The following is a 13,754-nucleotide window of genomic DNA, read 5'->3' as shown; positions in this document are numbered from 1 at the left end:
AGTTGTTGATAGTATTGATGACAAGCAGATATGACAGTTATTACTGTTATGTCTTCTGTTGTAGAATATTTAGAAAAAAATTTTAGAGTAACCTGTTCCATTAATTTGTATTGCTATTGTTAGTTTTAAATACTTTGGCTTGGATTTTTTAAAATTAAACTTTGGGCTATAAATAGACCAGTCACCTATTATTTTTACATATGCATAATTATTACATTTATGAATAGCCTCAAATGAGTCTTTTGAGACTTATTTTAGATGTTTTAATCTATTTCTTTGTTTAAACCATTTTGCTTTTGAAAATAATAACTGTGCCAATTTAAAAAATTTTTGTTTTTGCTTTTTTTTCTTTTTCTACTACTTGTTCATAAATATCCCTGTCCTTGGTCTAGGTTTTAATCTTATTTGTTGCCTATGAAACACAGGAGAGTTAGAGGGATGCAGATTTCTACAAGACAGGGGGAAAGGGGAGAAAAAAATGTTTCCATTATTTTTATCAGTTGGGATATACATGCATACTCCTTGCAGAGTTTGCAAATTATAAAAAGGAAATAATATCTAACATTTACTGCATCACATTTGTATGTATGTGTTTGCATGTATGATTCTTCAAGGAAAAACACAAAAATTGTGCTTACTTCTGCCAACTTTCCATCTCTATGTAGACACTGAGATTATGACTGAACATGTAGATCAAGGAGTAGAACTATGAGAAGAAAAATGGCCAGTGGATTTGAATGAATCCAGTGGAAGTGTCCAGTGGAAGTGAATGTGACCACTTCCTTTCAAGGACTGCCCCAAAGTGCAGAATGGGTTTCCCTGGTCTGTCCTCCCCATTTCTTTTTTGCAGTCCCTCTCATTCAGAGAGTTGAGCTGAGGTGCGGTGCAGCAAGCAGAGTACTAAGGTGGCCTGCGGACAGTGCCCAGATCACTCTGGGAATGAAGACCAGAGGCGCAGATACGAGTGAACTCAAGAAGTTTGGGAGAAATTATTGTTTTAGCTTTAACTTTTCCTCCCCACCCTGTCATTTAGCAATGGGAGATTGTTCAAGTCACTTCTACAACTGCAAATGTCATGCAATTTATAAACTCTGCCCCTTATCACAGACTCTGTCCAGTTGAATAAAACATTTATATGGTCTTCAGTAAGTCATGACCTTTATTAACCTGCATTTGTCTGAGAAACCATCAATCCTTGAGTTAGATGTAACTTTTAATAGCTAGTTACTTTTAGTGGTTCCAAAAGTAGTCAGGTCAGAAGAATGAGGAGAGTAATGCAGTGAGGTGGAAAGAGTGCAGGCTGAAGTTGAAAGTAGACTTCGAGGAGTCTCTAGCCTGCCCTTGCTTGCTGCGTGGCCTTGCCAAGTGACTTCAGCTCAACCACACTTTCCTCTTCTATAAAATGGAGCAGTACCACCAACCTTAGAGGGTGGCTCAGGGGGATCAAATGAAGATTAAATAAAATAACGTAAAGAGCCTGGCTCAAAATAGTAACTAATAACTGTAACATTATTATTAAAGAAGTATAACTGAATATAATAAGAATGATGGTAATAAATATATGTTACAGTTAACCTGACTAATGGGAAAAATAGATTTCTCAGAAATATAAATAAAAATGAATTTTAATAGTGTTATACAGATATTCCTTATAGATTGATAGACATTAGCTAAAAAGTACTAGTGAGAGTTTTTTATATTTTCTTCATTAAAAAATGTGCTTATTGGATTGAACAATAACATTTACTGCTCATACTTCATATCTTTAATTACTTATTTTTCTTAATTCTCTTACTTTGAGAGGTGAGTGTGATTCCTTATTTAATCCTGACAATACTGCTTGTCATTATTATTAACATGAATAAAGCACTCTGTTGGAGGGAAAGGAAGTAATTTAAATAACCATGTGGAAGAGCATATACCTTCATTTTGATCCTCAACAGATTCTTGGAACTGGTATAGCCTTTTAAAGCTCTGTGATTAAATTAAGTAGCAGCAAAGACCTGAGTTGTTTTTACAAATATAACATCATAGAGAAACCACCATATAATGTTTCTGTAAAGGTAGAAGATGGGTTGCAAAAATGCAAAAACAGAGTTTTAGAAGTTCAGCTTGTGCGATGGCAGGGATACAGGACATAGTCAGCCATGGCAGAAATGCTGGCATCTCGCAGGCCCTTTGGCACATGGATGTTGTCCCTGAGAACCGATGCTCTGGGAGACCTCCTGATCCGTGCAGCTCTCCCATTGGAAACTCCAGTTCCTACTGGAACTCCAAAGGCTTACAGGAATCGAACTGTGAGAGCTGAATCTAGGAGGCCATGGAAAGCATGAGTTACTTTCAGGAGCACTCTTAAGGCAGGAAAACGAAGCATATCATATAAATAACTTTTTCTGGTGGGGAAGGAATAATGGCTCCTCCTTTCTGTACAAGGCTTTGTTCCTAGTCTAACACGTTTTTCATCTACTGATCCCAGTGTTTCTATATTAGCTGCTTTCTCTGTTTTCAGTATTTGCCAAAGACACCACTCTGCTGCCTTAGATCTCCGCCTGTATTCTGAATTTGTAACACATTTTCTTATAAACCTCTGACAGATTACAAATCTCGTAACCCAAACTGCATGATCATAAGCATATCACTTTCTAGACATAAGGACCATATCTGCAGTGAAAAAGAAGCTGTTTTCCTTGGCAGAGTGGTTTTTTCAGGGTGTTGGCTGTGTCACAGACGTACGTGGGGGAAGAACGTTCAGGCGGGATGGAGTGTGCCTGATGTCCACACAGACTTTGTATAAAGCATGTGATGCAATTCCAATTGGCTTTTCTTCTGGCCATCGCAGACACAGACCTACCTTGGCCTCAGTTCTCATGTATGCGTGATTGCATCACTTTCCATTTTTATTGAGTTTATGGCTATAAAAGAAGCAAAAGGCATATTTTTTATGGAAGAATATAATTTTTTTGCCCTATAACTATATTCCCCTTAGAAAAGCCTTTTTTGGTTATTGTCTGCAAGAATATTTATTTAAAATTTACCTTATGGCGGTGATAGTCTGAAAGCTATTTAAAGCCACTGCCTATTTAATATTTATAGACTGAAACAGCTGTATCATTATAAACCTATTTTCATGGAATAAAGTAGGTGTATGTAGAACCCGCCATGCCCTGTCTTCTCATTAAATACCATGTTGTTGATCAAGTTAATTTCATTTAAGTTTCTCTCTCAATACTACAATCCCACACTATCTACTCTGGTATTTGTGGAAGTTAGCACAAATCAGTTTTTCACTAGAAACATCATCTTTGCTTAGGTGTATAGAGCTGAAAGTTTTTTGAGCTTTAATTTTAGATAAACAAGTTTCATATGTGGAATCAGCTATATACTGTGCTGTCAGCTACAACTGGATGTGATTTGGGGGCCATTCCCACTGAGAAGCATGCTGATCACAACAGATTTTGATTTCCTTTATCATTTTAGGTAGTTCTCATTGTGATTTTTCCCTCTTTTTATTTATATGCCATCCTTACTACGTATGAGAGAGAAAAAGAAAGAACTTCTTACTTTTGTTCCAGATAAAAATGACAGACTCATGATTCATTAAATTACAAAGGAATAATGTGTTCCGTGAGTTGCACATACCTGAGCAGTGCTCACCTGTTCACATAGACCCGGGATACATTGGTGAGCACTCAGGATTCTTCCCAGGGAATCTTTAAGATGCTTAGAATCTTTCTCAAGTTCCTTTTCTGTTCAGCCACTACCAATCCTTTAGATATGACAAGCAAGATGAAAGCTGTTTGGTCCCTGATGTGGTCTGACTTCTCCTTTCCTTCCATATCCAGCTTTCTGGTAAGTTGTGCAACCTAAACCCTTCTGAAGATGGGAGTCTCACTCTTTGTTAAGCATACCACTCTCTTCATGCTCAGCTGTTATTGTCAGTTGCTTGGTTATGGTTTATCTCAGTTTTTCTTGCTGAAAATAAAATGCTGAAAGAAGTATATTTTTAACATTGTATTTTAAAAAGTACTTGTAAGCTCTCAAGTTAGAAAGAATCTGAAGGGTCAAAGCTAAACCATAGCGAGGAGCTTGTGTGATACGTAGAGCATGGGTTATTTATTCTTGTTGACATTTGTTAGACAGATGAAGTTGAGCTTTAGCCACAGGACATTGGAGAAAAGAAACAGAAGGCTGGGCCTACTCAAGATGAGGCATCAAGGAACCCCCTACTACCACCACAAAAGGCTGGGATCCCAGACAGCTGCAATCCTAGTACAGGGGTAAACACTAAAAATAACTTTACCACACTGCCCCTCCTCCCACGTAGACTAGGGGACTCCAGGGAATATTTTCTATTTTAAAACTTTGAGCAAAGTGGAAAGTAAAAAAACTAGTTTTGAGAGTCCGTAACTACAGCTGGCTCTTGCATGGATGTGCTGTGTGCGAGGATCTAAAAATGTCCAGTATAGAACGTAGAGTAAAAGGGCCCTGGGCGGGTTGTACCCCTGAGTATTGGCAAAGGCCTGTGCTCTGAAGGACCACATGTTCGACTTAGGCCTCAAACTATTTCTCCAGATAAAGTTAAAAAAACATGTATACAGGAACAGTCTCTATCTCAGGTCTGCCCCTATACTTCTGATAAAGGTCTAATAACAAGAATCTATCTAGAACATAAAAAGATAAACAAGAAAAAATCAAACAACCCCATCAAGAAATGGGCAACGGAAATGAATAGAAACGTCTCCAAAGAAGACAGAATAATGGCCTGCAAACATATAAAAAAATGCTCAACATCTCTAATCATCAGAGAAATGCAAATCAAAACCACAATGAGATACCACCTAACCCCAGTGAGAATGGCCTGTATCAATTAGTGAGATAAGCATCCCATTTAAAAAGTTAGGAAAGGAAGATAGAATAAACTTAAAGAAAGTAGAAGGAAGAAAATATTTAAAAATTAAGAGCAGAAATTAATGAAATTTAAAATAAAAATGTAATTACATGGTCAAAACAACCAAAATTGGCTCTTTGATTATTTAACTTGGCATGCCTCTGCTGAAATTCATCAAGAAAAAGAAAGGTTAAAAACAGAATATTAGAAATGAAGAAGACATAATCCTAGATGCTATTGATATAAAATGTAAGTGGGTTTCATGAAAATTTCCTGCAAATGTGAAAATTTAGATGAAATGAAAAAGTCTTTGGGGGGAAAATTTTATCAACTCAACTAATTAGAAACATAAATATTCCTATAACCATTAAAAGTGGATGTAATAAGTAATATTCTTTGGAAAAAGAAAAAAAACAGCTCTGAATGATTTTGCTGGTGATTTCTAATGAACATTAATGGAAAAAAATTCCAATTTCACAGAAACCATTTCAGAACACGTAAGGAACATCCCCTACTTCATTTGGAAGGCTAAATTGATACTAAAACCTGATAAGCACAGCACAGTAGAGGAAAATTACAAACCAGTCTTACTTATAAGCATAGATAAAAAATTCTGGCAAAATATTAGCAAGCTGAATCCAGTAACATATACAAAATATATTATGACTGAGATTTTTCATAGTAATGCAAGGGGAAGTTCATGTTAAAAAGTTCCATTACCATTCATTAAAATAACATATTAAAGGTGAAAATGGTGACAAATCATGAGATACAGAAAAAATGTTTGTTCATAGTAAACATTAATGATTAAAAAATTTTTTGCACAGTTGTAATAAAAGGAAACTGTGAAACCTAAAAAAGCACCTATAAAAAACTAATGCGAACATCAAATTTAATGATGAAACATTGAAATTCTTCCCTTTAACACCTGGAATGAGACAAAGGGGCCACCATCACCACCATGCCTCTCTGTTTTTCTGCATGGCCTCTTTACATGTCTGGAGTGAGCTTCCTCACAGCACAGGGGTCACAGGTCTAACGTGGTGGCTGGCTTTCAGCGGGTAGGAGTGAAGCTGCCCCACCTTCTAAAGGCTAGGGCAGAATAGGCATACTCATACTTTTGCTGTATTCAGTTAGTAGAAGCAAGTCATAGTCTGGCCCAGTTCCAGAGGAGGGTAAATAAACTCCACCTATAGTTGTAAAGAGCAACATCTGTGTAAAAGTAGGAAGGAATTAGTGGAAGTTGTCTCTGAAGATCATCTACCCTAACTCATATCAGATTGGCAAAAATGTAAAAGACTGTTGACATGTAAGATGTTGGTAAACGTGGAGTGATTGGTGTACTTACAAGCTGCTTGTGATCATGCAAATTAATATACTGCTTTGGGAAACAGTTTGGTTTTATCTAGTGAAATTGAAGATTTGCATGCTATGTGATCCAGCAATTTAACTCATAGATAGACATTCAGGAAAATTGCTATGTGTACCAGGTTACACATGTACAGAATAGCACTGTTTATAATAGCAAAAAACTTAGGAACAAACTGAAATGTCTATCAACAGCAGAATGGATAAATAAATTGTGGTGTAGTCTTACAATGGAATATTCTACTTCAGTGAAAATGAATGAAGACTATGTACAATAATATGACTTAATCTCCAGGACATAAGATTGAGTAGAAAAAAGCAAAGTACTAAAAAAAGTACATAGCACAAATAAAATTTAAAAACAAGCAAAACCAAATAGTATATTATTTATGGATGCAAAAATATATGGTAAACCTCAAAGATAAGGAAATGGTAAACACAAAATTCAGGGTGGTAATTATTCCCAAATGGAGAGAGAAGGAGATAGAAGTGGAATGTGATATGGGTAATTCTAACGATCTTTTTTGGTAAATTGAATGATAGATGTTTATTTTATTTTTCCTTATACCTTGTGTATATTTTATATTGTTTTGTATCTTCTCAATATTTAATGTAATCAAAAGCAAAATCCCCAATGCTTACCTTTTTTTTTGAGCATGCTCGTTTGTCAAATGATCCACTTGAATGGTCATTTGAACTACGGAATTGTGTCTTGCGTTACTTACCCTATGTTAGCTCCCTGTTGACCCTCATCAGGACTGTGGTTAAATAGCGCTGGTGGTTTCCTGGATGAGTAGGTTTGGCCAGGAAGCCTTCATTCCATTGTGAACCTTGGTCCTCAGTGGGGTAACCTGCTGGCAATCTGCTGACTTTACTGTTCTGTTTGCTGCACTCTCAGTGACCTTCACAAATGTTCCTTCAGACCCCGAAGACTCTGTGATTCCCAAGGCCATCTTTTAAGCAAACTCATGGCTTACCCATTGGATTAATGATCATTGGCTATTGAAAATAGAAATCAGTAGTTGTCAAATGTAAAGGGTAGGAACAGCGGTTTCTAACTTCTTGCAGTTTTGTTGTTGTTTTGCAGATTGATCAGCTGAAGCAGGAACTTTCAAAGAAGGAGTCAGAACTTCTTGCCTTACAAACAAAGCTTGAAACCCTTAGCAATCAAAATTCAGATTGCAAGCAACACATTGAAGTGCTTAAAGAGTCGCTCACTGCCAAAGAACAGAGGGCTGCCATCCTCCAGACTGAGGTAAGGCCCTGACTCAGGATTCTGGACAGCAGAGATATTGAGTTGATAGAAATGTCCTACTTGATGGCTTTCCTCAGAAAACCTCTCATACAAACTCTTGGGGCCAAATGTAGTTTGGAATTCACATTTTTTTGGATTTTGGTAAGGTGAGATCCATTGCATGTGTCTTAGATTGTGTAACACTGTAAAACACCCCATAAGCAAGCAAATGAATATTTTTGCAGAAAAAAATTCTTAGAGTAATAGGACAAAGACTATATAAGTAACCTCTAATCAGTTGGTGACAGGTTGTCCCACCAAAGGAGTTTGCTTTAGATTTGGATTTTTTTTTTTCATTTTCCAGAAATTTTGGGTTTGTGAACCACAGATAAGGGATTGGCTCTGGAATGATTTCATTTTATCAAAAATCACAAAATAACTAGATGCCATCTACCTTACTTTGCTGTGCATTATCTGTATAGGTCACCCTACTGGCACTCCTGGTACCAAGGATTTCTTACTAAGGGGTATCCTCAATTTTCAAGGTTCTTGTACCCGTTAAAGAAAGTTGATATTGTGTGAGTTTTTTAAATTACCACTGTGTGGTTATTTTTTGTTAGTACTTAGAAGAAAAATAAATATGTCACTTTCCTATTTTCTTGCTTATCCTCATGGGATTACATTTTTGGGCCTGCTAAGAAATGCAAAACACAGCTAGTTATTGTATAAATAGAACAGTTATCAGAGTCAGTGGACAATAGCAAAGAATATGATGAATCTCACTGAGTTTTGTGTTGAGGCAGCGTGTTACCTGCGTCACTTTAGGGGAAGGCAATCTAATTGACACACATGCTCTCTCTCGGGCTCTTCAAGCCATGTCTTTGTGTGTATATATTTAGGGTCTATGTGCAGGTTTGTATTTGCCTTAGGAGTTAACAAGACTGTTGAGTAGATCTGTGCCCTCAATCAAGGTGCAGAACAGTGTCCAGAAAAGGAATGAAGAAGGTTCTGGATGGGATAGGCCTTGACATTGACCTGACTCTGCCACTGTGCATTTGGCCATTGGCCAATAGGCAGTCACCGGATTGCTTCAAACCAAAATGATCACATTGGACTCGATGATGCAGATATTTTCACATTTAGGAAAGATCATTTTCAGTTGTATATGGTTCCATTGTGAATGTGAAGGCAAGGTTATTTTCTTTTTTAAGGCAAAAAGTTTAATCTTTGCTATAACTTGGAAGGTGACTTGCATCTCCTTTGAGGAGGCAGCAGTGCACAGTCTAGAGCTGTGCTGACACTGCAGCACCAGCCACGGCAATCCCCCCTGGGGGAGGCAAAGGCATGAAATGTAGCCGATGTGTTTGTGCCCTCATGATATCCTGAAATAATAAATAAATGAATAAATAAATAAATTTCAATTGATTAAACTTCAGTGACATTTAAAATGTAGTTCCTGGCCGGGCGCTGTGGCTCACGCCTGTAATCCTAGCTCTTGGGAGGCCGAGGCGGGCGGATTGCTCAAGGTCAGGAGTTCAAAACCAGCCTGAGCAAGAGCGAGACCCCGTCTCTACTATAAATAGAAAGAAATCAATTGGCCAACTGATATATATATATAAAAAAAAAAAAAATTAGCCGGGCATGGTGGCACATGCCTGTAGTCCCAGCTACCAGGGAGGCTGAGGCAGAAGGATCGCTCGAGCCCAGGAGTTTGAGGTTGCTGTGAGCTAGGCTGACGCCACGGCACTCACTCTAGCCTGGGCAACAAAGCGAGACTCTGTCTCAAAAAAAAAAAAAAAAAAAAAAAAAAAAAAAAAAAAAAAATAAAATAAAATGTAGTTCCTAGGTCACATTAGCTGTTACAGCTATTGTAAATACTGTTATAAATAAGGATTTAATAGTCACACGTGGCCAGTGGCTTCTCTATTAGACAGCTACGGAACATTTCTGCCGACTAGCACTTGTCTCAAATAGGGGCTGACAGACTATGGCTTGTGGGCCCAACTGAGCCCTCTGCCTGTTTTGGTAAATGCAGCATTAGCTTTATTGGCACACAGCCACACCCATGCACCTGTGTGTTGTCTTTGCAGCTTTGGTGCCACAGCAGCAGAGTTGAACATTTGTTTTTTGTTTTTTTTCCATTTTTTAAAATTATTTCAGCATATTATGGGAATACAAATGTTAAAGATATGTATATCGCCCATGCCCCCCTCACCCCTTGAGTCAGAGCCTCAAGCGTGACCATCCCACAAATGTTGCACATCTCACTCATTATGTTTGTATATACCCACCCCCTCCTCCTCCCTCCCACCCGCCCAATACCTGATAAATGTTATCCCTATATGTCCACTTAGGTGTTGATCCGTTAATACCAATTTGCTGGTGAGTACATGTGGTGTTTGTTTTTCCATTCTTGAGATACTTCACTTAGTAGAATGGTTCCAGCTCTATCCAGGAATATACAAGAGGTGCTATATCACCATTGTTTCTTAAAGCTGAATAGTACTCCATGGTATACTTATATGACATTTTATTAAACCACTCATGTATTGATGGGCACCTGGGTTGTTTCCACAGCTTTGCGATTATGAACTGTGCTGCTATAAGCATTCGAGTGTGGGTGTCTTTTTCATAAAGTGACTTTTGATCTTTTGTGTAGATGCCCAGTAGTGGAATTGCTGGATCAAATGGTAGGTCTACTTGTATTGCTTTAAGGTATCTCCATATTGCTCTCCACAGAGGCTGAACCAGTTTGCAGTCCCACCAGCAGTATAGGAGTGCTCCTATCTCTCCGCATCCACACCAATATTTATTGTTTGGGGACTTTTTGATAAAGGCCATTCTTATTGGAGATGAGTGATATCTCATTGCAGTTTTGATTTGCATTTCCCTGATGATTAGAGATGTTGAGCATTTCTTCATATGTTTGTTGGCCTTTATTCTGCTTTTTTTGCAAAATTTCTGTTCATGTCCTTTGCCCCCTTTTTGATAGGGTTGTTTGATTTTTCCTTGCTGATTTTCCTGAGTTCTAAATAAATTCTAGTTATCGGGCCTTTGTCCATTATGTAGCTTGCGAAAATTTTCTCCCATTCTGTGAGTTGTCTGTTTGCTCTCTTGATAGTTTCTTTGGCTGGGCAGAAGCTTTTTAATTAGATCAGGTCCCATTGATTTATTTTTGTTGCTGCTATGATTGCCTTTGGCGTCTTCTTCATAAATTCTATGCCTAGGCCAAAGTCTAGAAGAGTATTTCCAACGTTTTCCTCTAGAATTCTAATAGTTTCACACCTAAGGGTCATGTCTGTTACCTAGCGAGAGTTGATTTTTGTGAGAGGTGAAAGGTGTGGGTCTTGTTTCAGTCTTCTACATGTGGCTATCCAGTTTTCCCAGCACCATTTATTGAATAAGGATTCTTTTCTCTAGTGTATGTTTTTGTCTGCTTTGTTAAAGATTAGTTGGCTATATGAGGATGGTTTTATATCTGGGTTCTCAGTTCTGTTCCACTGGTCAATGTCCCTGTTCTTGTGCCAGTATAAAGCTGTTTGAATTATGATAGCCTTGTTGTATAGTTTGAAGTCTGGTAAATTGATACCTCCTATTTTTTTTTTATTGCCTAGGATTGATTTTGCTATTCGGGGTCTTCTCTGGTTCCATATGAAGTGTAAAACTATTTTTTCTATATCTGTGAAAAATGATGATGGTATTTTGATAGGGATTCCATTGACTCTGTAGGTCACTTTGGGTAGTATAGACATGTTAACAATGTTGATTCTGCCAACCCTTGAGCATGGTATATTCTTCAACCTGTTTACATCCTCTGCTATTTCTTTCTTCAGTGTTTCATAGTTTTCCCTGTAGAGGGCTTTTATCTCCTTAGTTAAATATATTCCTAGGTACTTTATTTTCTTTGTTACTATTTTGAAGGGAATTGAGTCTTTGATTTGGTTCTGACTTTTACTGTTGTTGGCGTATATGAATGCTTCTGATTTCTGTGTATTGATTTTGTATCCTGAGACTTTACCAAATTCATTTATCAGTTCAAGGAGTCTCTTGGTTGAATCCTTGGGGTTTTCTGGTATAATACCATGTCATCATTAAAGAGTGAGAGTTTGATACCTTCTGCTCCCATTTGGACACCGTTAATTCTGCTCTCTTGTCTGATTCTGTAGCAAGAACTTCCAGCACTATGTTGAATACAAGTGGAGTTTGTGAGCAACCTTGTCTTGTTCCAGTTCTAAGTGGGAATGGTTTCAATTTTTCCTCATTCAGTATGATATTGGCTGTGGGTTTGTCATATATGGCTTGTATCATTTTTAGGTAAGCCCCATCTGTGCCTATTTTGTTGAGCATTCTTATCATAAAATGGTGTTGAATTTTCTCAAATGCTTTCTTCGCATCTATTGAGAGGATCATATGGTCTTTGTTTTTGCTTCTGTTTATATGGTGAATTACATTTATAAATTTGCGTATGTTGAACCATCTCTGCCTCCCTGAGATGAAGCCCACTTGGTTGTGATGGATTATTTTCTTGACAAGCACCTGGATTTGATTGGCTAGGATTTTGTTGAGAAGTTTTGCATCTATATTCATGATGGATATTGGTCTGTAGTTTTTTGTTGTTGTTGTTGCATCCTTTCCTGGTTTTGGTATCAGGGTTATATTTGCTTCATAAAATGTGTTGGGGAAAACTCCATCCTTCTTGATGTTGTGGAATAATTTCTGCAGGATAGGCACCAGGTCTTCTTTGTAGGTATGGTAAAATTGGGTTGTGAAACCATCTGGTCCAGGAGTTTTCTTTTTAGGAAGGTTTTTTTATTGAGGTTTCAATTTCAGTACTTGATATTGGTCTGTTCAGGAATTGTATTTCTTCCTGGTTGAGCCTAGTGAGGCTGTGTGTTTCAAATAAATTGTCCATTTCCTCCACATTTTCCAGTTTGTGTGCATAGAGGTTTTCGTAGTATTCATAAATTATACCTTGTATCTCCGGGGCATCAGTTGTAATTTCTCCTTTATTGTTCCTGATGGAGCTTATTAGACATTTTTCTTTTCTGCTTTTTGTTAGTCTAGCCAAAGGTGTGTCCGTTTTGTTTATTTTTTCAAAGAACCAACTTTTTGTTTTATTAATCTTCTGTATAGTTTCCCTGTTGTCAATTTCATTTAGTTCTGATTTGATCTTAATGATTTCACTTCTTCTGCTGGGTTTGGGGTTGGCCTGTTCTTCTTTTTCCAGCTCTTTGACACGATTCATTAGGTTGTCTATTTGTGATCTTTTCGACTTTTGGATATAGGCATTTATGGAAATAAACTTTCCTCTCAGGACTGCTTTAGCTGTGTCCCATAGGTTTTGATAACTTGTGACTCCTTTGTCATTTAGTTCAAAGAATCTTTTGATTTCCATTTTGATTTCCTCATTTATGAAGTGGTCATTCAGAAGAAGGTTGTTTAGTTTCCATGACTTTGTGTAGAAAGAAATAAGAGTTCCTGTTAGCGTTGATTTCTACTATTATTCTGTTGTGATCTGAAAAGATACATGGTATAATTTCTATTTTTTAAAATTGTTTGAGACATGCTTTGTGTCCTAGGATATAGTCAATCTTAGAGAATGAGAGTTGATGAGAAAAACGTATATTCAGTGGTTTTGGGGTAGAATATCCTGTAAATGTCAGTCAGGCCCATTTGTTCTAGAGTTCTGTTTAAGTCCATTATTTCTTTGTGGATTTTTCTATTTGGAGGATCTTTCCTGTGTTGTCAGTGGGATGTTAAAGTCTCCAACTATTATGGTGTTGTTGTTTATCCATTTGTTTAGATCAAGTAGAGTTTGCTTTATGAATCTGGATGGACATATATATTTAAAATTGGTATGTCTTCTTGTTGAAGTGTACCCTTCACTATTATATAGTGGCCTTGTTTGTCTTTCATTACTTTTGTTGATTTAAAAGCTAAGTTATCTGTAATCAGCACTGCCACTCCAGATTTCTTTTGGCTTCCATTTGCTTGAAATATTTTTCTCCAGCCCTTTACCTTTAGTCTAACTGCATCCTTGCAGGTTAGATGTCTTTCTTGAAGGCAGCAGATACTTGGCTTGTATTTTTTTTATCCATTCGGCCAGCCTATGTCTCTTGAGTGGGGAGTTCAAGCCATTCACATTTATTGAGATAACTGATAGGCGGGGCAGATTTCTGTTCATTATGTTGGGTTGAACTTTGTTGCTTTGTTTTCTCTCTTGAGCCATTGTGGTATCTGGGCTTTGATCTTTAGTTTTTGAGC

General features: G+C 37.4%; 1 protein-coding gene across 10 annotated transcripts in view; it reads left to right on the top strand.

The window, feature by feature from the left end:
* The window catches only part of ERC2 (ELKS/RAB6-interacting/CAST family member 2), a 982,890-nt gene that overhangs the window by 348,417 nt on the left and 620,719 nt on the right, over positions 1–13,754 (top strand). For all 10 annotated transcript variants that reach the window (XR_012922097.1, XR_012922096.1, XM_076008685.1 and 7 more), the window contains one exon: positions 7,344–7,511. Coding sequence is in view for 8 of the 10 variants with exons in the window: in XM_076008685.1 (XP_075864800.1) it covers positions 7,344–7,511 (168 nt within the window). In the remaining 2 variants the exon portion in view is untranslated. The remainder of the gene's footprint in view (positions 1–7,343; positions 7,512–13,754) is intronic.

The sequence above is a fragment of the Microcebus murinus genome, chromosome 1 (genome assembly GCF_040939455.1).
Source record: "Microcebus murinus isolate Inina chromosome 1, M.murinus_Inina_mat1.0, whole genome shotgun sequence".
NCBI classification, from domain to species: Eukaryota; Metazoa; Chordata; class Mammalia; order Primates; family Cheirogaleidae; genus Microcebus; species Microcebus murinus.
Note: the sequence above shows the minus strand (reverse complement) of the source record. Positions and strands in the feature narration are given on the sequence as shown.